Source organism: Panicum virgatum, chromosome 6K (assembly GCF_016808335.1).
Source record: "Panicum virgatum strain AP13 chromosome 6K, P.virgatum_v5, whole genome shotgun sequence".
Lineage (NCBI taxonomy): Eukaryota > Viridiplantae > Streptophyta > Magnoliopsida > Poales > Poaceae > Panicum > Panicum virgatum.
In genome coordinates, this window is record NC_053141.1 from 10,230,115 (window position 1) to 10,254,271 (window position 24,157).

The 24,157-nt window shown below is 48.5% G+C and overlaps 3 protein-coding genes across 3 annotated transcripts; all 3 read right to left on the bottom strand.

The window, feature by feature from the left end:
* Window positions 1–6,082: 6,082 nt before the first annotated feature.
* On the bottom strand, window positions 6,083–9,141 carry LOC120713217 (putative F-box/LRR-repeat protein 23). Its single transcript, XM_039999219.1, has 3 exons — window positions 9,034–9,141; window positions 7,922–8,316; window positions 6,083–6,924 (listed from the first exon to the last, which is right to left on the bottom strand). Exons 2-3 carry the CDS (start codon window positions 8,263–8,265, stop codon window positions 6,480–6,482), a joined length of 789 nt encoding a protein of 262 aa, XP_039855153.1. The 5' UTR covers window positions 8,266–8,316; window positions 9,034–9,141; the 3' UTR covers window positions 6,083–6,479.
* Window positions 9,142–10,450: 1,309 nt separating this feature from the next.
* Window positions 10,451–13,727, bottom strand: LOC120711681 (F-box protein SKIP19-like). The gene is made up of 2 exons (XM_039997285.1): window positions 13,100–13,727; window positions 10,451–11,581 (listed from the first exon to the last, which is right to left on the bottom strand). Exons 1-2 carry the CDS (start codon window positions 13,696–13,698, stop codon window positions 10,864–10,866), a joined length of 1,317 nt encoding a protein of 438 aa, XP_039853219.1. The 5' UTR covers window positions 13,699–13,727; the 3' UTR covers window positions 10,451–10,863.
* A 4,025-nt stretch (window positions 13,728–17,752) lies between these two features.
* Window positions 17,753–19,785, bottom strand: LOC120711682 (putative F-box/LRR-repeat protein 23). Its single transcript, XM_039997286.1, has 2 exons — window positions 19,296–19,785; window positions 17,753–18,507 (listed from the first exon to the last, which is right to left on the bottom strand). The coding sequence occupies exons 1-2, from the start codon at window positions 19,655–19,657 to the stop codon at window positions 18,060–18,062; spliced, it is 810 nt and encodes a 269-aa protein (XP_039853220.1). The 5' UTR covers window positions 19,658–19,785; the 3' UTR covers window positions 17,753–18,059.
* Between the last annotated feature and the right edge of the window lie 4,372 nt (window positions 19,786–24,157).

Consider the following 24,157-nt stretch of genomic DNA (forward strand, 5'->3'; position numbering starts at 1 on the left):
CCAGATTGGGAATTGCGCCTAACAATTGATCCAATGCAAGGTGCATGAAATCTTCTTTCCAACAAGTCTTCATTTGCCCAAAACACATTCCAATTGAGGGAGTTATGCCCCTTTTTCCCCGTCACTGCAATCTGGCCCGTGCTGATTTCAGCACGTGCATCTCCGATGTTTGAGACATAGCTCCTCCCGTGGGTCTTCAATTGTATTGATCATGGATGCGTTGAACCGAGGACTTGATGGAGATCCTGAATATTCAACTTTCTTGCATTGTAAATCTCTGGACTTGTGCACAAAATTGATGAGGCTTAGCGACGTCCGTTCTTGAAACTTGAAGATGTTGATGATGGTGTTCAAAATTTTGGGCACAGTTTCCCTCCTCATCATTTAAGTTTCATGTCCTGCATGGTTAGTAAAATTCGGGGCTTCTCCCAACATGTGCTCTTTTAGGGTCATGAGCTTGACCAAGCGCAAAGCAAGATCGAGATTTGCAATTATTTATAAACATATGCAACATAATCACATCCTCAATTAAATTTCATCAACAAGGCATGGTGTAATTAAATGTAGCATGTGTTTCTTGCATAGCATGGAGTTCATTATTAGGCAGAGGTTCTTTAAGCATGAAATCAACCTTCTCAAGAAACTCTAGCCTATCATCATGAAAAGAACAAGGCATAGAATTTAAACTTTCATTCCGACTATTGGTTCGAGCATGAGATTTTTAACGATTATCAACAAAACCAATAGAAGCTTGAGAATTCACTGTATACCTTAGCCTCGGAGCTTTTTCATACCCATTGGAGTCGTGGTGCTTTGTGCGAGATGTCATCTTGATGCACTCCTCGTGGTCCGTCGTGATTTGCTTCTCACGTCTCCATGTGTTGAATGTTGCGATCTTGTAATCCGTCGTGGTTTGTTTGCAACATCTTCGTTTGTCGAAGGTCGACTGCTTGTGCCTTCATTTGCCAATGTCATTGGGGTTCTTCCTTTGCTCCAAGCCACTGAATTTTATCATGTACGCTTGATGAAAACATCGCCCAAGCTCACCTTCATTGTTATTATCGTCATCTTCTCTATCTTGTTCTCATCACGTTGCTCCTGCCTCTTCTTCGTGGAATCTCTTCTGTATACTCAATAGAACATATACCAAAATATATATCTATTGAAATGTTTATGAAATTACCTTTCTAACGAGTGGTCATTCGCTTTAAACGGAGTCCAAACGAGGGAGTTATGCCCGTTTCACTTTTGGCGCTGCGTGCTGTCCAGAAATTTCCAGAGTGCACAACCTTCAATGTTTTGGCCATATCCGCTTGTAGGAATCTCCGATTGACTTGGTTCTTGATTCGCTGGGACGGGAACTTCGTGGAGCTTTGAATATCCAAAAATATGCTGCTATTTACTTCTGAGGTTGAGCAAAATATTGATGATAACAATGACTTCTTACGAATCGATCCCCAAAATTCATGATTCTTGATGCGTTGGAAAGTAGACTTGATGGAGCTTCAAAATAATCTATTATTTGCTCATGGTACTTCTCTGATTTTGGATGAAAAACTCATTACAACAGTAACACTTTGGAGATGATGATGATCCGATCGCACGATTTTCTTCGCGGGCATGCTTCATACCTATTGCTTGAACAAACAATTTTTCTAAAAACATTAGTCTTTAAAATCAATAGACACGGCGGTGTACCTTATTTATCATCTTTTGCTTTGGGGAGTGAGGACTCGATAGCGGATGCTATGCCACTAACAAAAGTTAGCACCTACCACTAAAGAGCAGGTCTTCACGTAGCCATCAACTTGCTTGAGTGAGATTGGACTTGTCAAAGTACGGATGTTGAGAACTTCTCAATCGCTTTGTGTCTAGGGTTTTACCTGCATTCATGGACACAAACAAGAAACACAGGATATATGCAATAATAAAATTAGGGTTAGTCCAAAAACTAGATAGATCGCCCTAGGGTTCGTGTTGCCGATCCCCGGCAACGGCGACAGAAAAGCTTGTTGACGCTCCTTAGCGCCCCGATTTGTATACCGCAAGCGCACGGTTCGTGTAGCTTTTCCCTTAGAGTATTCCCCCAAGGTTTATCAATCCGTGGATCGACAAAGAACTACCTAAGGTTTTCCATCTAATCTAACGGATCTATCCTAACATGAAGCATTGATTGCATATAAAGGGTAAACCTTTGACAGATATGAGTGATGTGTAAAGGTTGATCTCATCCATGAACATAAGCTTAATCATAGCAAAACCAAAGACATGACTAGGCCTATCGTCATCTAGTTGTAGTTCAAGCTAACGAGCAAATAAATCATGCATCTCAATCAAAAGCATCTTTAAACTCAAAATCTCCAATCCGATCCCTCGATACTCCGCCTACTCTGTGGAGACGGCCTGTCACGACGCCCCCCTTTTGAACGAAATACCCTGAAGCAAGTCGAACCCCCTTTGGTAGTTCCGCCATGAACCTCTAGCCACCATGACTAAAAGATCATGCTAAGTGATCTATCTCGATAATAGATCTAAGATGAAGCAAACCTAAAGAAAAGAACGAAATCGAAAGAGAGAACATGATCGCTAATAGATTCGGAAGACATGATTATCATTACTCACATAATAGATTCGTTTGGATCGTCACCACCGAGTACATACCATTGACGACTCCAACTAGCTCATGAACTCCACCATGGCACAACCTCGCAGGGAGGCCATGGCGGCTAGGGGTGGCCTAAGCCATCTCCTAGACAACTTCGAAGACTTGCGGTGGCCGTCGTCTCCCTCCGGTCTTGGCCCTAGGTTTTCGTCGAGTTCTGGGTGGATGGATGCCTCGAGATGAATAAGGTGCGAGCTATTTATAAGCCGAGGAAGCCACCGGTCGAAGGGGAGGCCAAAGCGCCTCGATAACGGGCTGGGCCGACCGGCCCCATGGGCCTAGGCCGGCCGGCCTGCCCTGTTTCGGGCTCGCCTCGGTCTCATTTTTCGCGTGCAGACTCCTCGCATCTTCTAGAGTTTATGTCCTTCACGATTGCACCCCTTTTGACGTCGTTATCTTGGAGATATCTTCGAGGAAAGGATAGGATAGGGAATCCTTCCTTAAATCTTCATTTGCTTTGCTTAATCCCGAAGTATCTTGATCTCATCTTCATGGGCTCGGTCCTTTGGGCTCTCTTGGAGGATGGATGTGCATGAATGGGCTTCGAATCAACATGGGCTTTGGTCCTCCCTTTGGGCTTTGGCCTTCGTCTTTCTCCGTGTTAGCGCTCGATCACGGGCCTCGTCATTTCATGCTCCAAAATGGCCAAAAACCTGCAAAAACGAAGTTCCTCCAAAATATATGTGCATATGTGAAAATGACCAATAATTAGGCCGGGGTTAGGACGGTTAGTGATTTTGATATTGAATTCATGCCATTATCAAGGATAAACAAGGGATAAAGTGGGTACTTAAGGAGCGCCAACAGTGGTGCGCAACTCCTGGGTTTGCTGACGCTGCTCGTCGAGCTTGGCTTGAAGCTCCTTGAGCTGTGCCAGCTGTGCTTGCCGCGTCGCCGAGCTTGATGAGGAAGAGGGGGCTGCAGGCGGCACCACCGGTTGGATCACCTGCGCGTCTGCCCTGTCGTTCCCGCCATCACCCGGAGCGTTGTCGTCTTGCCCGTCCGCGAGCTGGACCATGAAGCACTCCCGGGCAGGATCGAAATCCCCCTCGTTGGAGTCTTCGGAGTAGGTGAGGCAGTAAGCCATCGCCAGCTGGAACGAGCGGAGAGCGTCGAGGTCGCGGACCCCGGAGTAGTCCTCGGCCTCCTCGGCCATGAAGTTGTTCATGAAGAAGTTGATGTCGTCGGCGATTGAGCTCGCCGTCTCGGGGTAGGATTCGTCAGGAGACGACGCGATGAGGCTGCGGATCGACAGGAGATGATGACCCGGCAGGTCCTCATACTTGGTGAAGTTAGCACTGGTTGACGACGCGTGGGTGGCAGTGTTGCGCATCCCGAAGGGGAAGGGCGACGGCGAGGTCGAGCCCCCCCTGGGAGACACTAGTGCTGCAGCAGGTGACAGTGCCGGCGCAGATGACGTCGAGGCACGTGATGACGAAGTGGTGGCCCCGTCGGCCATGATGCTGAGTTGCGACATGCCAGCCTCAACCCACGTGGGGAAGCTGTGGCGTGCCGCACGACGCCGCTCCGCGCGTGCTTGTCGCGAACGCTGACCTGAGCGCCTGTCGCGCCGGGCTGGTGAAGTCGGGGTGACGGGGTTGCGTCCGGGCGAGAGGAGCTGTATGAGGTAACCGTTGCCGGTTGATCTAAACTCGAGACTCCTGAACCGGATCATGTGTCCCGCTGGGAGCGGATCCGAAACACCCATAGGTATGGGTTGGATCTGCTCGCCATCCCTGGAAATCAAATGGGAACAAGAGAGAAAAATGTCACGTAGCGTGGCCCTACCTGGCGCGCCAACTGTCGGTGTACCGACCCGGGGGCCCGGATCCCAACTAGTAAATACCGCGTGTTTCCTCGTCCCAGATGATGATGCAAGAGACAACACAGTAACGCACGGTTTATCCTGGTTCCGGCCGCAGGGCCGTACGTCCAGCAAAGGGGGTGTGCGAGGGCACTGTATTATCTTGCACCCAGAGTGCTTGTAGTAGGGGGTACAAGCGAGGCGAGAGAGGGAGGGAAGCTCCCAGGTCTCTACTAGAAGAGGAGTCAGGTATGGCGATGATCGTGAACGTAGATGACCGCAGTAGCTGAGGCGCAAAAGCGTCTGAGCGTCCTCAGAGAGAGAGAGCGCGAGAGAGACTAAAGGAAGCCCACCTCCTCCTTTTTTAGTCACAAGGAGGGGCGGTGCACATGAGTGGGGGCGTGGAAGTCGTCGTTTTCCCCTGAATCGCGGGGTACAGAGGCCGAATACTGTAGGAAGTATACTGTGGGGCATGTTGTCAGGCACGGCAGTCGTCCTGGATATCGTCCTTGGTCTTGCGGAGATCGCGCCGGCGTTCTGCCAGCCCCTGCAAGTGGCGTGACGGCGTTTCGTGGGCCCTGCAGGTCAGGGTCCGCCGTGCTCCAACGGTGGCATTCTACGAGCCCCGCAGGTCAAAGTCTTGTGTGCACCAGCAGTAGCGGGGCACGCGGCGGTCCCGGACCCCTTGGTCGGAGTACTGGCGTGCACATTAGGAGGTCCGGGAGGCATGTGGAAGTCCCGGACCCCTCGAGGGGGGTCCGGGGCCTCGGCTGTGGTGACGGGCGTCCCTCTTCGAGGGGTCCGTGGCGACACCGGACCTCCTCCCCAGCGGAAGATGGGCCCGGGGCCATACGTATGATGAGGTGGAGTCCGGTCAACCGGAGTTGGCAGAATAGTAACGGTGACTGTGCTGAGCCTATCTTGTCCCGCGTCGCAGGTTCCACAGTGCCGCCACAGCGTCCGGGATGGCGGAGAAGTGACCGGAGGTGATGGATGGGACTCCTGTCACAGCTACTGTGGGAATGGCGGCTTGACGCCGTCTGTCCTGAGCACTGTGGAAGAGTGATGGGCATTCAATGCCTCCGTACGGCGAGCGGTTGGGCGGCGGGGCCGTTCGTCCCTTGTGCCGAGGGGTGGCCTCGAGCGAGGCGGAGATGACTTACCCGCTCGAGGGTAGATTCGCTACCCTCGAGCGAGGCGGAGATGAGTGACCCGCTCGAGGGTAGATCCGCTACCCTCGAGCGAGGCGGAAATTGTCCGGCGGGCCTGAGAGGGGTGCGAATGGTCCACATGCTGGGCTTCTTTGAGTCCTTTCCTATCTTTCAGATTTGGAAGGAGGCCGTGGACCTTCGTGGGCCCAGTTGCCTTAACATGTGTTTGCGTTTTGAAGCAGTCTGAGTTCCCCAATTAGGGTGTCCCTAATTGTGGTACCCGACACCAACAACCAAGAATCGAACTCAGAACCTGTTAGGGCACGACCCTACCGGTCTGGGCTAGCAAGCAAACAGGACATGTATTTGAGACCAGTATTCGGCATGGATATATAGACTTCTGTAATTTCCCTTCTCTGATTCGGTTGTTTTTGTAACTGTTGTGACCCCTAGAATACAATACAATAAATCTAAATTCGGCCCATGATCCATTTGCATTGCCTATAAACAGATTTTTCACAGGATCCTCTACTTCATTCGTACCAGATAGGTATATAAGCACCCACCCTACATGGTCTCTGTTGGAAGATTTATCCAAATACAGTTTACAAATTACTGAAAAGTAAAAAGAATTTAGTCAGTCCAAAGCCATTTGATGCTAATCTAGTAGTACAGTTTTCTTCAGTAGACTTCTCTACTTCCCTTTTGCAGCAGGCACAGTTGGGCACTGCACAATTATCATCATATATTCATATTACCCTCCAAGGTTACTGGCGTTGAGGGATTGCCAGTCATTCATACTGTTATAGAATCCATCTATTTGGTGCCCCTCCCAAATCTCCAATTGTAGTCAGATCACCCTCTACTGAAGAAGCGTGAATGTCTTGATCCTGGCACACTTGTCCTGCAGGGCACTGTCATCATAAACATGGAAGATGAAGCAGTCGCGAAGGAAGAGAGTCTCCAGGTGTGGGCAGGCATCAATGATGCCTTTCAGCCCCCTGTTGTTCACGTCGCTGCCAACGAGGCTGAGGCTTCGGAGTTCATGCATCGCCTCTATCCCCCGTGCTTCATTGTCACGCACAGAGTAGTTGAAATTGAACCTGAAGCGCTCATGGCGCAGGCTGAAATGCTTCAGCTGAGGGCATGCTTTTCCTGTAATCTCATAGATGTCACAACCGCAGATTCCTCGACAGAACTCAAGCGAGAGATCCTCTAACAGAGGGGACTTGGTAATCAAATCGGTGAAACCTTTGTTAGAGACTTTGTGGCATCTTCGGAGGCCGAGTCTCCTCAGAGATGCTGAGCTGCAAACTTGGATGCATTAGAAGGGCGCCTGGATATGTAATAATTCAACGGGAATACAGTAAAACAATCGCTGACTGAGAAAAAAAACAATTTTTCCTTAGACTGGATGTGCTAAAGACATTGATAATTAAGAATGAGTGTATAATAACTACCAGTCTTTTTGCCTTGCAATCCATGAAGAATGGCCACCAGTGCAAGTACAGTACATCACTAAATTGCTATAGAATTAAGCCACTACGCCTGTAGCAAGTAAATTTGAGTTTATATTAGAAGAAAATCAAGAAAAAATCCCCAATATTTAATCTTTTCTTTGACATATGAAGAATATATAACTACATTTGCTTCAGTGAACAATATGGGTTCTAGGTATCCATGTTAGCAGCAGGCAAGCTCAAGCTGTACATTGTACGCGATGATGACCGCTACAGCTTATTTGCAGATAATAGCTAAGAAGGGGGTCTGTAATTATGTAGCATTTGCCATGAATCCTGCAAGATCATGGGTTCTAACAATCTGATTTTGTGGAATTTATGTTCAATGCACAGTTCACTAGTAAACTATAGTTTTGTTACTTCCAGCTAGCTTCACCTACCAAAACATCTGCCAGCAGAGCGTTACAACTACACTCACCGGTAAATTGTCAAGAGTAAAGGCCTAAAGAAACTTGACCTGATTTTCTTTACTCATTGCCATATGCAGATATGCTAGGGCTTCAACTTATAATCCGAAAGACTACGCATAGAGCAGCAAAATTTGAGGGTATAATAACACAAGCAAATCAAGAATTAAAACTAGACTGAACATGGATTAAATACATAGAATATATGATCACGTTTTGTTTCATAGAACTAAACTGGCGCAATGGTACCGTATAACTAAGCGGCAGTCTACTCATCGGAAAGACAAACAGAGAAAACAGAGAGAAAGGAGCCAACAATTAAAACTAGACTGAACTGAACATGGATTAAATACAGTACTGAAATTAATAAAGTGCACCTGTCCCCTATGTACTTGAGAAGCTCATCAGTGACAAAAAGGCTCCCCAAGAACACCTCCAGCTGCCCCTTGGAGCGGTCCACGGCCACCTTCGCCATTGCGCACTGGACATGGTCATCCATCTTTCCCAGCGCCCTGTGGTTCGCCATGTCCAAAGATCGCCACACACATGGCACCTTGGCCGCCTCCAGCCACGAGCAGCACACGATGCCCAAACCCATGAGGACGTCGATGGCACGGAGTTTTGTGAAAACCATCAAGAGGACGTCCAGGGGCAGCGCAGACCAGTCCCTGCTGGTGGGCAGCATCTCGGCATGCTGGGCTTCAGTCCCAGCTTCTCCCATTCTTAACGAATGATCCGGTTGCCAAAGAAATGGATGACTATATACATCGACCTGCAAAAATTATTCATGGTGGACCTTATATTGTTAACTACTCCCTCCATCCTAGGATATAAGGCATGATCAAACTTGTCACGGTCTTCAATAATAACATCTGACTGGTAATATCTCTTATAATATAATATTTGTAGCAACAAAATTATAGTTATATGAAACTACTTTCAAATATGAATACAATGATACAATTGTTGTAAGATAAAGTTTTTAGTATACAAGATTAATCGTAGGTCATAGTTTTTCAAGTTAAATCTTGAATTACGTGTGCGCTTTATATCCCGAGACGGAGGAGATTAGCAAACGGAATCTGATGAGATACACGGAGGCCGAAAGGAACGCCTTATTTGCTAGCAGTTTTGGAGCATTTTTATACTGGATTTTTGGTGCGAAATGATAAACTTTTTTTTTTGCCAAACTGCTCTCAAAGATCTCAAGATATTCTCCCTCTTTCTCATGGATGGAATCCTAGGACAAGGACATATGAACTGGATTCTCTGACTACACTATACTACCTCACTCCAGGAGAACACCACAAATTCCTGACACTGAGATGAAACTAAACGGCAGTGTCTGCTAACACGCGGATGATGAATGATCTGACAGCCACAATCTTGGCGGCGATCAAATAACTGGTCTTGCTGCTACAATAATCTACTGCATCGTGCGTCTTCCGGGGAATCCGGAGGCTTGGCTAGGACGAAGCTATGGACGTACCTTCGGCGGCGGCAGCTCGGAGGCGGCGGCGGCGGCGGCAGCGGTTGGTGTCTGCGGTCGCGGGGCTCGTTGGGCGGTTGTGACTTGTGAGCCCCAGGCGGCCGCGGGGTGGCTATGGGGGGCTCCTATACATCAAACGGAAGATGGATAGGGCTATTACCTTCCAGTCCATTAACGGCCCACTGTTCATCTTCTCCGCCTCCGACGGCGGCCGGCGCCGTTCCGCCCGCCCGGCCGTCCTCCACCCCGGCCGGCGAGCCGCCCGCCGCGCCGTCCGCCCTCCACCCGCCGCTGCCTTCGAGCTCGCCTTTCCGAACCTTCTTCTCGTCCCCGCCGCCGGCCACCGCCCACCGGGAATCCAACCCCGCCCAGCCGGCGGCGCTCCCGCGCCGCCTCGCCCTCCGCCGCCGGCCGAACCACCACCACCACCTGTCCAACCGCCGCCCCCCGACCTCCTCTAGGTTCGCCGGCCATTGGAGCCTCCCCAACCCCCAAAAACCCGGACCCTAAAGGCCGCCGGCCTCGACCACCACCCCGGCCAGCGGCGACCTCGCCGCCGGCCGCTCCCCCCACCTCCCGCCCCCAAACCCCAACCCCTCGCCGCCGGCCACTCCCCCCACCTCCCGCCCCCAGACCCCAACCCCCAACCCCGAACCCTAACCCTAACACCCAACGGTGCTCGGCGGACGAAGGAGCCGAGCAAGAGGAGAGGAGATCGTGCGGCTCCCGTGGCCCGCACGAATCTTAAACATTGGAAGATCCAACCTCTTCCTACATTCCGGGAGATGGATAGGATTTGCGGACTGGCTGTGTTTGGTCTACATGGGATCCTGCGGGGGTGGGAATTGGCTTCCATGGGCCTCCATGGGCCCAAACACGAGGTTTGGTGAGGGCAATGGCTGCTGAAATTTTTTTTCTTTTGTTGCTGTTTTTTAACATTCTCCTCTAAATCTTCCTAACCTTCAACCACTAAAACCTCACAAAATCTCAGTCATGCGCTGTTTGGATAAACCCATTTCATCACACTGCGTATGGACGGGAGTAAGATGGATGATTTTCTGCCAACAATGGTTTCTACTCCCTCTTTCTCAAATTACAATTTCAATTTGTATAGGCATAGTGTACATCTAGATGCATAGCAAAGTATACGTGTCTAGAAAAGGCAAAACGAGTTGTAATTTGGGACGGATTTAGTAAGGAATACGTATGGATTGAAGGTGACTATGAAATATCCAAACGAAGCCTCAACGAGTTATGGTCGATATGGTCTTTGGAGTAGCTGACTAGTATGCCACACAGACTGGCTTATAGTTATGCCAAATCCGGCTCCAAATTATAAGTCGTTTTTAAATATGTTTCTTTCTACAAAAGGATAGCATTCGTTGCAAACATAGCTAATCTTTTTCTTCAGGTGTGGTGACTCGTATAACCTCGCACCCATTTGGGCGATGCTAGTTAAATGGTAGATGGCCAAATAAAACTAGTTGGTACAGTGATACCATGTCCACCTGCACATGGTGGGTCTAAATTACAGCAGACGTCGCCAATTCCAGCTTCAAGAAAGCATGTCTGGTGAAACACTCATGAAACCATTGTCCAATCCACAAGTTCACATGAATGCTAAGTGAACACAAAGGAGGCAAAATACTGACACATAGCTAGGTCCAAGCTGTTAAGTGATACTCCAGCAGAAAGGGTTTGAGATCCCAAGTACCAGCAACACCCACACCACATTTATTTCAGGGAACCCATGGGGAATACCAGATCCTTAAGCTAGTCCACGAAGACGCCATAAAGGTCGCGGTGGTGAGCACTAAGCACCGCATTGAGTCAGTAATCCCTGTCGCTGTCATCTCTCATTAGCATGCGCATACCCTTGAGGAACATCCGATCTTCTGGACCAAGCTCAGACTCATAGACGCCGTCAAGATAGCGGAAAGGATCACAGTAATCATCATACTCATCTGAGTCCAGAATATAGTCAGGCCCACCATAGACACAATCATCAGAGTCAGAGCCAAAGGCAAGCCCAGAACCTGACCAGATAGGGCCCTCAAACTGTAAGTCATAGTCATCCATCGAATCATAAGGAAGCTTCAGCGTCTTGATTGTAGCACATTTTTCCCGCAGGGCATCATCCATGACAATGTTGAAGCAGTGACGGATGTCGAATGATTCCAGGTGACGGCAATTGTCAAGGATGGCTGTCAGTCCTTCATTGGTGAAGTCACTGCCAAAGAGCTGCAGAGACCGCAACCCATGCATATTTGCAATCCCCAGGGCATCATCATCCTTGTTGTACTTCAACTCGTTATCATCATCCTCTGTATCTTCAAGGTTTCCCAAGTTGTGGAAGCCATACTTATTAAATCTGAAGTGCTTCAGCTCTGGGCATGATTTGCCAACCTCTTGAAACACATGCTTCCCACCTATATTTGTGAAGAGTGAAATCTCTAGCTCCTCAAGCAGAGGAAACTTTTTAATTTCCCCTTCAAATTCAAGGATATCCTGACAACATATGAGGCGAAGACTCTTTAGAGATGGTGCCCTGAAAAGATAGTATTTTACATTAGTAACAAACAATAGACCTTGGAAAATAAATCCATGCGTATGCTGTACAAACTATAACAAGCACCCCTTCCTGTCGCAGTAAAGTTAGTTATACGCTATCACAGTCCCGTGAAAGAGCAGTTAGAGATAACTGTAATAAAGGTAAAGGATTAAACAATAACATTGCTTACAAAAGAATTGCAAAAAGTATGATGCACAAAACAATAACTAGCTCCCATCTTTGTTCCGATATGCTAGAGTATTCAAAGATTAGTGTATTAGGGGTTAAGTCATTTTAGAGGATGATCACATATAAAGACAAGTCCATTATTTGGAAGAGTTTAGTGTACAAGAATCATTTATATTTGGCATGAGAAACATTATATGGACACACTTGGCTAGAGAATGCAGTTACAAGTTAAGATAGCAGCACCAGTTCAGAGAGTTTATTCCACTTGTTTAATTGTTTCAAGTGCTAATCCAGTTGCAATCCGTTTCAAATAAGAATAGTGTTTATTTTTGTCGAAAAGTTATTTTGTAGTAAATTAAGACTAGCTTAAGAAAATTTCAGATCGATCTAGAAGACCATAACACCGTATACTCTTCATTAATAATTGTACGGATAGCACGTGGTCCACCACTGTGTGAAGAACAAGCAGGCACAGGTGCTTGAGATTAGTTGGTAGGCTTGGGAAAACCCAGTAGAGTATAAAATTCCAAAACATAGATATTTGAGAGGCATTCATCATATACATTTTCCCAATCAGGAATGTACAAATGAAATATCAATGTGACAATGTAAAAGTACAGTATCATATGGAGCACAATCCAACGCTTCATGCTTTATGGAAAATAACACTTTAAATTATGCACACAATTCAACTAAGACAAATCCTCCTCTTATCCAATCCTAGCTAATGTAATTATCCTAAGTATTGTTCTAAAATTCTGATGGAAGAAGCTTCTGCGCTAGGGACGGGCCCACTTGGTCTTCAATGGTATTCATTGAATACCCATTATTTTTGCTAATCTATAGTATTTAAAGGTATAATCAAATATACATATGTAAATAATTAGTATAAAACAGTCATTTTGTTTTGCATCTTGAATTTTTGAATACTCAAACTTGGAGTTCTGGGCCCGCCACTGTTCTGCACAGTGGCAATACAGAAATGGGATACCAAAAATTTATAATTACGAACAGCAACAAGCATCAGTAATAGTATCGATGTACCCTTAAGTCATCAACTCATCATAAATCAGTAATCAGTCAATCTGTAACCTTTATCTGTAGGTACCGATTATGACTAGCTAGAAGCAGAAGCATCATGGTTGCAGCTTAATAATGGTTCTGAGAACTGTGCACCCAAACGTAATGTATACTGATAGATTCAGACGCACCAATCATTCAGTGGGCCAAATGAAGCACAGGGAGGGCGTGCCACAAGTCTAACCGAAGCAATCAGCACGAAACTAAACTTGCAGACAGAATTTGGGGGTGGGATCGAAGTCTCACTCTTCGCCGAGGAGCCTGAGCACGTCGTCATCGGCAGCGTACTCCGCCCAGAAGGCCTCGCACTGCCCCCTGGCGCGGCGGATGGCGACCCGCGCCATCCCGTAGAGGTTGACGACGCGGTCGAGATCCGGGTGGCCGCGCATGTCGATGCGGCGCCACAGCGCGGGGTGGTCGCGCGCGGCGCGGCGCCAGGAGCGGCACGCCTGACCGGGGCCCATGAGGATCTCGATGTGGTCGAGCCTGCGGAGGATGGCGGAGATCGCGTCCAGAGGCAGCGCCGCCCAGTCCCCCGCCCAGTCCCTCGTCTCCTCCGCCTCGCGGCCGCGGTTGCGGCGGCGGCGGCGGCGGCACCTGGAGGAGGAGGAAGAGGACGAGGTGGGCGGCGGCGGCATCGGGTGACGGGCCTGGGGCTCGGGTGGGCTAGGGTTCGGGGGAGCGGTGCGCGGAGCGGGGTCCAGCTTGCGCGCGAAGGCGGCGGGCAGAGGCAGCCGCGGCGCCGCTGCGTGAGCGGGACCCATCGCGTGCTCGACCGCCTCCGGATGCGGCGCCGCCGGCGCAGCCTCGTTGCGGCGGCGGCGAGCGGCGGAGGAGGACGGCATTTGGGGTTGTGGGTTTAGGCCAAACGTGAGTGGAAATGTCAAACGTAATTTACGCACGGGTTTGTTCCATGCCTTTACAATTTCGTCCTTCATGTTTTGAAGAATGATACTGTAAGTACCAAAATTAAATTAAACAGGTGCCACCACAATTTAAGTCTTAATTAGAAGGGTCTCTTTGACAGATTTGGAGCTAACAAACTACAGACTTGCCAGAAAAATTAAACTATCAGCACAAGGCTATAAAATTGTAGAAAAGGGCAAGAAAACTACAACGCAGTAGCAAAGCTAGTACAAACAGTAGGAAAGTCTTTACCCTCTTGTTAGTCATTGAAAATACTAGAACATTTTGCGCGCCCTATCATGACCAAAAGTAAAAGCCATAAAACATCACTATACAAAATGTTTGGAAGGTAGAAAAGAATACGCGCTTCAGTGTCTTAACATAAAAGAAAAAATCTCTTTTCAAAAGACTAAGGGAGATGAGGTAGAGCTTGTGTGTTGGTGTCCCTCCACATAATTTCTAATAATAGTTTACCCACTGTCCACATAATAATTCCTAATGACTTAAACTAATAATAGTGACTTAAGACAATAATAATTCCTAATAATAATGATGGTGACGGTCACCATCACCGTCACGTCTTCTTCTCCCCGAGCTGAGAGAACTCGAGAGTATCAGGGGGACACCTTGATGTCCATCCAGGACGGACCATGCACCGCGCCGTGTAGGTCTCCGCCTGGCCGATGTTGGTAAGGGTTCGGGCCGGGCACCGTGACCGGCGTGTTCTTGAGTGGCAGTGTCACGGTGGGATAATCCAGAGAGCTTGTGCAATGCTCCTTGTCTCGGAGCAGGTGGAGCTAGGGTCAGGGTCTCCCGGGATGACCTTGAGCGCATCCACCCCCAAGAGGCCGCAGATGTAGGCTGCGTAGTCCCTGGCACCGAGGTCGTACACCAGGGCTGGGTTGGTGGCCCTGTAGGCGTTGACGTGGCTGGCGCCCATGGCGAAGGATTAGGGTTAGCAATGGTACCCGAAATCCGAAACTCGATGGGTTTTTACTCTATTAGGGCACGGATTTGGGTCACTTTCTCGACCATGGGTCTGTTAATGGGTAAAAACTCAGACCCATCGGGTTAACGGGTTCGGGTCTAGAAATGAAGAATTCGAATCTAGAAATCCATGAGTTTTTTTTTACCCGAACCAATAGTCATATTGAGCTGTATTCTATACTTTTGGCCCAAACAACCTGGCTCAATATAGAGCATATAAGAGACAACACACATATCACAAACCCTAACCTAATTATTTTATCCCCATCCCCAGCAGCCGCACAAGCACAACCAGGCCAGACCCTTGCGGCGGCCAGCTCTGTGAGCCTGCGCGGCGTGCCGACGCCCCCTCCCTCGCTGCTCGCCGACTCACCTGCGCACGCCCCCTCCCTCACGGCCTCGCAGCTCATCTCCCGGGTCCCTGCAGCTCGCTCTCCCTGGCCCCATCGCTGCTCGCCCCATCCTTGCATCTATCTGGAGTAGCTCGCGGTGTGCTAGTCTCTTTTGGTTTTCTCTTTTGCTGGCTGTTGGTGTTTCTGGTGGTGACCATGAGTAAAACATTGAACTAAATTAGCCTATAAACTATGGTGTTCATGATTGGTGAAATTGGAACTATTAATTCTGTGTTCTGCATTATGCTTGTATATTGATCTATCATATGTTGATTACATACAGTGACTGTATGACTTGTGATTCTATGATATAGTGCGGTGGAGCATTTGTTGTTGTCGGGCACGGGTTTGGGCAAAATCTTGTGCCCGTGACGGATCGCGGGTTTTTTAACGGGCGGGTTTTGCATTCGCGGGCACGGGTCTGGACAAGCAAAACCCAACGGGTTCATGCCCGTTGCCATCCCTACAAAGAATGTTGCCTCATCATGTTGCTCGTCCAGGATGTTGCTCACGTTAGCCTCCCTTGTTGCTGAAACGTAGATGCTAATAATGGGGCTTCTTGCCCCTATCGGTCTGCCCACATGTTCACATAGGGGGGTATGCCCCCAACAAAAGACATGTGGGCAGGCCGATATGGTTAGGAAAACCCATTACTCCATTAGCATCTACGTTTCAGCAATGGGAGAACGCCGACGCGAGCATAGCTAGAATTCCAATCGGCAATCGCGGAGTCGCTCGACATTTGCTTCCTCGTTTAATTTGTTTGCATTTGCTACTTCTGCTTCCGCCTGCCCAACGCGACGCACGCAGCGACAGCCGGCGAGAGAAAGGACGACGGCGGCGCGCCGCCAACGTCGGCGACTAGGCAACCGTAGCAGCTGCTGGAGGGAAACAACGACGGCAAAGGCGAACAGGCCACAGTTTCCGCAGACATCACGGCGGCTGCTAACACCGCTGGTGCTGAGCCTGCGCACGTTCGTGTTTCAGTTCCACCTCCGACTCAAACCAGCGTAAGCAAATCCTTTTTTCATAATCCATGTCCCCTAAATTATCTTGTCTCATAATAGCATTGAATTTTTTGATGAGATTGGACCAAATCCCTGTAGGAAACCAATGCAAAGCCTAAAAGAAAGATTGGAATAGCAAGTGTATGCTTGTGTGGATCTATACCTGTACCTATTACTAAAGCGAATAAAGTTTGTACCTAAATTTTTTATTTAGTCTGTCTTGTGTTATTGACATGTGGGACTTAGTCCATCCTATATGTGAGTCGGACTAGCCCTCCGTCCACAATCGATCACGTACATCCCTATAAATTAATGAATCTGGTACTTATATCAACTTTGTCCATAGCACACAGACATATTTGACTATCTTTCCCTATTTCTAAAAAACATAATTTATGTACGGAGTTAGTTCCGTGCCTTTACAATTTCATCCTGCATATTTTGAAGAATGATATTGTAAATACCAAAATTAAATTAAACAGGTGTCACCACAATTTGAGTCTTAATTAGAAGGATATCTTTAACAGATTTTGAGCCAATAAATTGCAGAATTGCAAGAAAAAATTAAACTATCAAGACAAGGAGTAGCAAAGCTAGTACAAATAGAAGTCTTGAAAATATATATCACACGAAAAAATGTAACCTAACATACATGGCGTGGAACTATAGGAACACATACATATATACAATGTTCAAAAAGATGCTAATAGGCACTCATCTAGGCGCGCTTATGGGCTAGGCGGAGGGGTGCCGCCTCTCCTAGGGCGGTAGGATGAGGATAGATGTGGCTGAGAGGAGGTGGGCTGCCGGCACGTCCAGGAGGCGGTAGGCGGCGATAGAGGAGGAGGAGGGGGCAGGGGATGGGCGCCGGTGGAGGACATGAAGCAGGAGACGGGCGGTGGCAACGGAAGCTGCAAGGGACGGGTGCTGGCGGAGAAGGAGGAACCTGGGGACGGCAGCGGCAGCGGAGAAGGTAGGGGTGGGTGCGCGGAGGAGGAGGTAGGGGTAGGTGCGAAGGAGGTAGGGGCGGCAGCATTGGGAACGAGAGGAGTAGAGGTGTCGGGAAAGGGAGGAGATAAAGTGGGAGGTGGACTGATGGGCTGCTTTGATGGGATTTCTTTTCAACTCAAGGTCTACTGGTTCTCTTTTTTTCTTTTTTCTTTTAGAGGTATATAATGAGTCACCGCCTAGATAGCGTCTAGCGCCTTATTGAACATTGTATACAAATAATATTGCATACCATTTAGGACATAAAATTTGGCAGCATAATTTAACACAGAGTATATGTAAAAATGCAAAGACCGGCCTAGAAAAGTGAATGTAATATACAGTAGAAAATAATTAATAACAAACACAAAATAAAGTTACAAAATTAAATCATGTACAATTGTTAATTTAGTGTTTACCTCGTGCATGGAAATTTAATTAGTTGAATGGACTAGTTGTACATAATTGAACATTATGTTATCTATGGCTGGTAATTATTTTCCATGCAAAATTTTAAGGGAGGGGTAAAAGAGTCAGTTCACAAGGGCCTAATTAAATTTACGACAGGATAGCACCGCTGTAATCAATCCCAAAACTGACAAAGCATATAGAGGCCTGAATGAGATTCGGCTTCCTTATCTTTTTTTTTGGTAATGTTCAAATGTTATTTATCCCAGCACACAATTTACAAAATGTAATTCAGTCCTCGCAAAACTAAAACTTCACCACCAGGGTCTTTAAAGGAAAAAAAAAAACATCAGCACTAGGACCCCAAATCTGAAGGCCGAACAACAAATGCATAGCAAGGTATAGCCTTGAAAAGGATCACAACAACTTGCATAAACACTAACTCCTGTCAAACCATGCTATCTAACAATCCTCATCATAAATAACAGCCAACCACGTGATAGTAGCGGAGATCACCAGCTAGCGCTCATACTCAGGAAGCGCCAGCGTCTTGATCCCGGCACACTTGGCTCTCAGGTCGGCGTCAGCGATGACCTTGTAGCAGTCGCGCAGGCAGAGAGAGTCCAGGTGAGGGCAGCCGTCGAGGATGGCCACCAGCTCGTCGTTGGTGATGTTGCTGCTGGTGAGGGTGAGGCTTCGTAGCCCGCTCATCGCCGCGATCCCGAGCGCTTCAGCGACACGCCGAGGGTAGTTTAAAGAGAACCTGAAGCACTCCCTGCGCAGCCTGAAACGCCTCAGCCGGGGGCACGCTTTGCCGGTGGACTCGTACACGCTGCGACCGCCGATTTTCGGGCAGAGCTCGAGGGAGAGGTCCTCCAGCAGGGGTGACTTCTTGACAAGTTCGGTGAATCCCTTGTTGGAGACCTCGTGGCATGATATGAGGCTGAGGGTTTTCAGAGATGCTGACCTGCAAATCTTGTTTGGATTAGTAGGGAGCCAGGATATGCAGTAGAAACGTCTAGAGAAAAAAGAATGTGTTAAAAAGGTTGCTGACTTTTAAAAAATTCGCTGAGAAAATTAGGACACGACTACAATGCAGTTACAAAATTGTCATAGAGTTAAGGCCTAAAAGAGATGTGGCAATTGTTAATACAATCTGATAAACATGCATAGGAACTTATTGTAGTAGAAAATCATGAAAATACCCATATATTTAATCTTGGAAAAAAAGTCTAAAGTACCCCCTCAGATATGGCCAAATTATGGATAACCTCTAAACTATTTTTAGTTCATTTCCTAAAAAATAGGTTTTTTATAATTAATAAAAAGCTTTTAGTTAAAACTTTTGACAGAGATTGACCCAAGTAAAAAAAGGGTTCCATTTCTATGAACACGCTGTCATGTCTACTCAGCCTGAAGGAGAAAAACGAGAAGATCCCCCGTATCATGGTATTGTTAAACCAAGCAATGATTTTTTTATCTGCCATTCGGAATCTTAACTAGAATTCAGATAATCATGTACGTTGAGTTAATGGTTCGAGATCATATGTGTTATAAAATACATACGATGTATAATATATATATTTTTATATACTAATCAATGTATTTATATAGTTTTTCGCAGCAACGCACGAGCATATATATATATATATATATATATATATATATATATATATATATATATATTAGTAATTCTAGATTAAATATATATTAAAAATCTACTTGGTGCTGAAAGGCAAAAGAAAATAAAGGCACCTGTCCCCTATGTACTTGAGAAGGTCGTCAGTGACAAAGTACTTCCCGGAGAACGCCTCCATCTTCCCTCCGGCGCGGTCGACGGCCACCTCCGCTATGGCGCGGAGGACGTCTCCGTCCATCTCCTCCACCACCCTGTGGCTCGCCATGTCCACGAACCGCCACAGCTCGGGCTCCCTGGCCGCCCGCAGCCACGAGCGGCACGCGAGCCCCGAGCCCATGAGGATCTCGACGGGGCCGAGCCTGGCGAAGACCTGCACCAGCGCGTCCAGCGGCAGCTCCGACCAGTCCCGGCCGCCGGCAGCGGACGGCGGCGCCGCCGGCTCCGGCTCGGGCTGGGAGCAAGTCCTCGCAGACTCCATTTCTTCTTACCTGCGCCTGTCCGAACTCTGAAGCGATGAGACAAGAAAAGAAATATCGGCCCGCCTGATGATGGCCCACACTGTATGGAATGGAAGATCAAAAACCGGGGGCCGGCACGCATGCTGTCCGTTCGCGGACCCAAAGTTTTGTTCCAAACGAATTATTAGCTCACGTGATTTTTCCGATTACACAGCATTGACTTAAGGTTGACACATACTCCCTTAATCCCTCTCTCGGTTTTAATTATAGATTGTTTGACATCAAGTTTGACCGCTCATCTTATTTAAAAAATTTGTGCAAACATAGTCAAATTTAAGTCATTGTTCAAGAACTTGTATTGATAAAGCAAGCCACGATAAAAATAGTGATATTTTGTACAAATTTCTGAATAAGACGAACGGTCAAACTTGGGGTAAAAAAATCAAACGACCTATAATTTGGAATAGATGGAGTAGAAAAGAGTAGTAATATTTAGAGTGTCAAATGAGAGTAATGAGAATAAGTAGAAGGTTATATGTTTATATAAACACAAAAAAGTACTTGGACTAGACTATTATTGTTAGGAGTAATTGAGTCGCTATTTAATCTTCAGTGTCATTGTACACCTACTTTTCAACTTTTGCTGTGTTTAGTTCCAAAATTTCTCTCTCCAAACTTCACTATTCACCTATCACATTAAATTTTTTATCTCATGCATGGAGCATTAAATGTAGGTAAATAAAAAACTAATTGTATAGTTTTGATGTACACGACGAGACAAATCTTTTGAGCCTAGTTAGATTATGGCAGGACAACAATTACCACAAACAAATAAAAAGTGCTACAATATGCTACAGTATCCGATGTGAATTTTTTTACCACCATTTTACGGATCTAAACACAGCCTTTGTTATTCTGCCCATGTATTTTGTGTGTGTGTGTTTAGCCCACTTCCGTCAAGTGCTCTTAACCGTGTCAATTCAGCTGTAAAAGACGTTTTTGTCCCTATAAATTATTTGCTCTGACTTTCCCATCAAGAGCTCACCGCGCGAAGCTTCCTCGAGATTTCACCACCCGAAAAAAACAACTATTACTCCTCGTTTGTTTGCAATCATCTCAAGCAGGACGATGAAAACTAGGACGGTTGCCCAGGAGCAAGGGGTTCGATACGCTGTTTATGTTAGTGTATCTTGGTTGATTTCGAAGGAGCGCAGTGGCGGACCTTGAAAATTTTTAGAGTCTAGGCCACAATAGTTGTGTCTGTCTATACTTAGATTAATTTGTGCTTGTTGTGTGCACTAGTCAGCTATCTATTCTAGGCTGACTTCAACAGTGGATGTGCATTTTGGAGAGGCATACCGAGTTTGCCTCTGGTCTACAGTGGATGCAGCAGTGTCGCAAAAACCTCATCTCCAACACACGGAGGCAAAGGCAGAAGCATCCCGAGGGCCGTTCCTCTCGCGCGCGGGTGAGGACGAGGCGAGGACAAGACGAGGCGAGCGTCCGTTGCCGCTCCGTCCCGTCGCATCCGCCCCTGCTCTTCCTCCCTCCTGCGTGCCCCTCCTCCTCCCTCCCCTGCTCTCTTCCCTCCCTCTCCACCCGGTGGCGGAGCTCCGCGCGCGTGGCCTGCGCGCCGGCGGGAGCGGCCTGCGCGCGGCGGGGCTCCTGCGCGCCAGCAGCGGGGCGCCGTGCGCAGCGCGGCGGACCTCCTCCATGCTCCCTCCCTTGGCGCCCCCTCCTCCATGCTCCCTCCCTCGGCGGCCATGGCGGCCCAGCGGCGGCCGGGCCAGCAGAGCGCGCGCGGGCAAGGGACGACGGCGGCGCGCGCGCTCGAGCGCGGCGGCCCTCCTCCTGGGAGCCGGCGGCGGCGGCGGGGTGGAAGAGTCGCGCGCGGAGGGGCACGGCCTTCTCTCCTCCCCTGTTTCTCCCCCGCCGGCAAGCGGGCCTCCGCCCACGGCCGAGCTCGCCGCCGCCGCCGCCCACGGCCGGCTCCGCGGCGCGGGCTCCCCACGGCCGGCCCCGCCGCGCGCGCTCGGCCGCTCGCCAGGACAGCCGCGCTCGGCCTCTCGCCACGACGGCCGAGGGACCGAGCCGCGCCGTGCCATCCTCCACTCTCTCTCCGCCGCCGGCCCCCTTCTCTCTCTCTCCCTCCCTCCTTTCCATGGCGGCCGGCGAGCTCTCCCTCCCTCCTCTCCATGGCGGCCGGCGAGCTCTCCCTCCCTCATCTCCATGGCGGCCGGCGAGCTCGGTCACGGCGGCCCCTCGCCGCTCCCTCCACCGGCCCCGAGCTCCGCCCCCTCGCCGCTCCCTCCACCGGCCCCGAGCTCGGCCCTCGCCGGCGGCGGCGCGGGGCAGCTCCGCGGCCGAGCCACGGGAGGCACGCGGCGGCCGGGCTGCGACGGCGCGCGGAGGCCGGGCTGCGACGGCGCGCGGAGGCCGGGCCGCGGCGGCCGGCGGATCTGGGCCTCGCGTCCGCCACGGCATCGGCGGCGCGACGCGGCCGCTGGCGGCCGCCGGCGCCGGGTCCGCGGCCTCCCCCATTGGTGCGTGTACGCGAGCGGCGGAGGAGTCCGTGTGGTGCGGGAAGAGACGGCAGTTTGCATTTGAGGAGAGAGGGAGCGCATATTTGCACCTTCTCTCTCCAGCGACGGCAATTTGCATCGCGTGCTGCCTCGCCTGTTGGAGAACGTTCCGCGCGTGCACAGTCCCGACCGGGATGCATTTTGATTTTGCCTCGCGTGTTCCCTCATCTGTTAGGGTCAGTCTAAGCTTATGTACATGGCATTCTTTGCCCCGGGCCAGTGCCCCCTGGCCGGGCACTGGGTCCCACTGAAAGAGCGTAATGGAAGGCTGTTTTAATTTTCAAAAAAAGGGCAAGACTGATCGGCAGTCACATTCAGTCTCGGAGGTGTTGGACTTTTATCGAATCGGAGATCAACCTTTGGATCCAGGCAGGCACGGCAAGATTAGCAGCCTGTTCGTTTTGATGATCAGCGCTGGATGGATGGTACTGGACCTACAGTACCGGTACATTACGCGCTTTCACGTGTAATCGAGACTATACCACGTGTAGTTGCTACAGTAACCAGACGCTACAGTACCAGACGCTACAATATACATCCTCTCGAAAAACATCTGCTACAGTATTCAGCCAGCCCAAACCACCCAGCCGAACAAGCTGTAGGTTGTCTTAGACATGAGTATTTTTCTTAGCTAGTCATGGCCGTCGTTGTTTCAGAACTCCAAGTTCTAGCGGTTAGGCGTTTGGCGGGGCGGGTTGACATGTGGATGTGTCTCCCAACTTGTACAAACTTTTACTTTCCATCTTCTTGATATAAATATAAAAATGCGTAGCTCTCCAGCATATTTGAAAAAAATAAAAGCGCTTTTCACCTCATCGACCCATAAGGTTGGCAAACATATTATTTTACAAGAGACGAGGAATGGCATGATATAACCTTCCATTAAATGCAAATACATATTATTTAACTTAATTTAAAAGTGCAAACAAATTAATGTTACTGTTATCGCCATAAATTAACAGGGTTAATTAATGGGCCGAGAGCAAGTTGGGCTTAGTGTGGAAATTAAAGAAGGCTTGTGAATCGGTAGTGTTACCACCAGAATTTGGTCGAGAAGGATATGGGCTGAAACTGCCGATAGGCCTATACAGATTGTCCAGGGAAGAGGCGATTGTGGTCCATGCCAAGAGCCGATGGGCTCTTCTTATCTGTGTGCGTCGGGAGCCGATGAGCTCTCTTTATCTGTAATCATTAGAGATAGATTAGTTTTCGTATAGGACTAGGTTTTGTTTAACTTGGTCGTCAAGTCTACAAGACTATAAATATATACCCAATGACATTCGTAAAAGAGAAAACATCATCACGTCTCGCAACAACAATTCTCGGCGTACCGCCACCCCTAATCCTAGGGTTTCATCCAAATAAGCGACATGCTGCCCTGATCACTTCTTGTGATCAGGGCAACATTGTTCTTGTTTTTACCTTGGTATTACTCGTACTGAAGTATTTTTGATGGCGAGTAATGCTAGTTATCCCGATGTTCGTAGCATGACCTTTAGTAGATCTATCATACTCTTGTTGTTTATCATCTACGAATATCATGTTATCTCTGCGTGATCATGTATTAATCTTACGCTATTTCTCGTTGCATGGGAATTAGTCGCGTAGAGATAACACCCTGCTTCTTTTTTATCTAGTAGATCTAATCTGTTATGGTTTGTTCTTATACTTAAGAATCGGCTTAATATCTGCTAGGTTAGGCCTTACAAACGGGTTGGATGATCCGGCGACGTATTAGATGCTTTGCTCTGATCTTAATAGGGATTGATCCGGGAATCGGCTTTCGCTTATTCTTAGGCATCTTTTCTGGTTAAAGTTTGGTTATCTATTACGCTCGTTAGGCCTAATTACGTGTAGGATGTTTCGATCTAGCAGTGAAGCTTTTACCGTTGTGGATTGGATTAACTAGATCTAATTGAAGCGGTTTTTGCAGTTATT

What these genes read in the sequence shown, in the direction of transcription:
- LOC120713217 (XM_039999219.1), bottom strand. Translation starts at nt 8,265, where the DNA reads ATGGGAGAAGCTGGGACTGAAGCCCAGCATGCCGAGATGCTGCCCACC. An exon ending in CTCAAGTACATAGGGGACAG is followed by an intron (nt 6,925 to 7,921) that starts GTGCACTTTATT and finishes CCAAGTTTGCAG; the next exon opens with CTCAGCATCTCTGAGGAGAC.
- LOC120711682 (XM_039997286.1), bottom strand. Translation starts at nt 19,657, where the DNA reads ATGGAGTCTGCGAGGACTTGCTCCCAGCCCGAGCCGGAGCCGGCGGCG. An exon ending in CTCAAGTACATAGGGGACAG is followed by an intron (nt 18,508 to 19,295) that starts GTGCCTTTATTT and finishes CAAGATTTGCAG; the next exon opens with GTCAGCATCTCTGAAAACCC.
- LOC120711681 (XM_039997285.1), bottom strand. Translation starts at nt 13,698, where the DNA reads ATGCCGTCCTCCTCCGCCGCTCGCCGCCGCCGCAACGAGGCTGCGCCG. An exon ending in CTCAGGCTCCTCGGCGAAGA is followed by an intron (nt 11,582 to 13,099) that starts GTGAGACTTCGA and finishes CTATCTTTTCAG; the next exon opens with GGCACCATCTCTAAAGAGTC.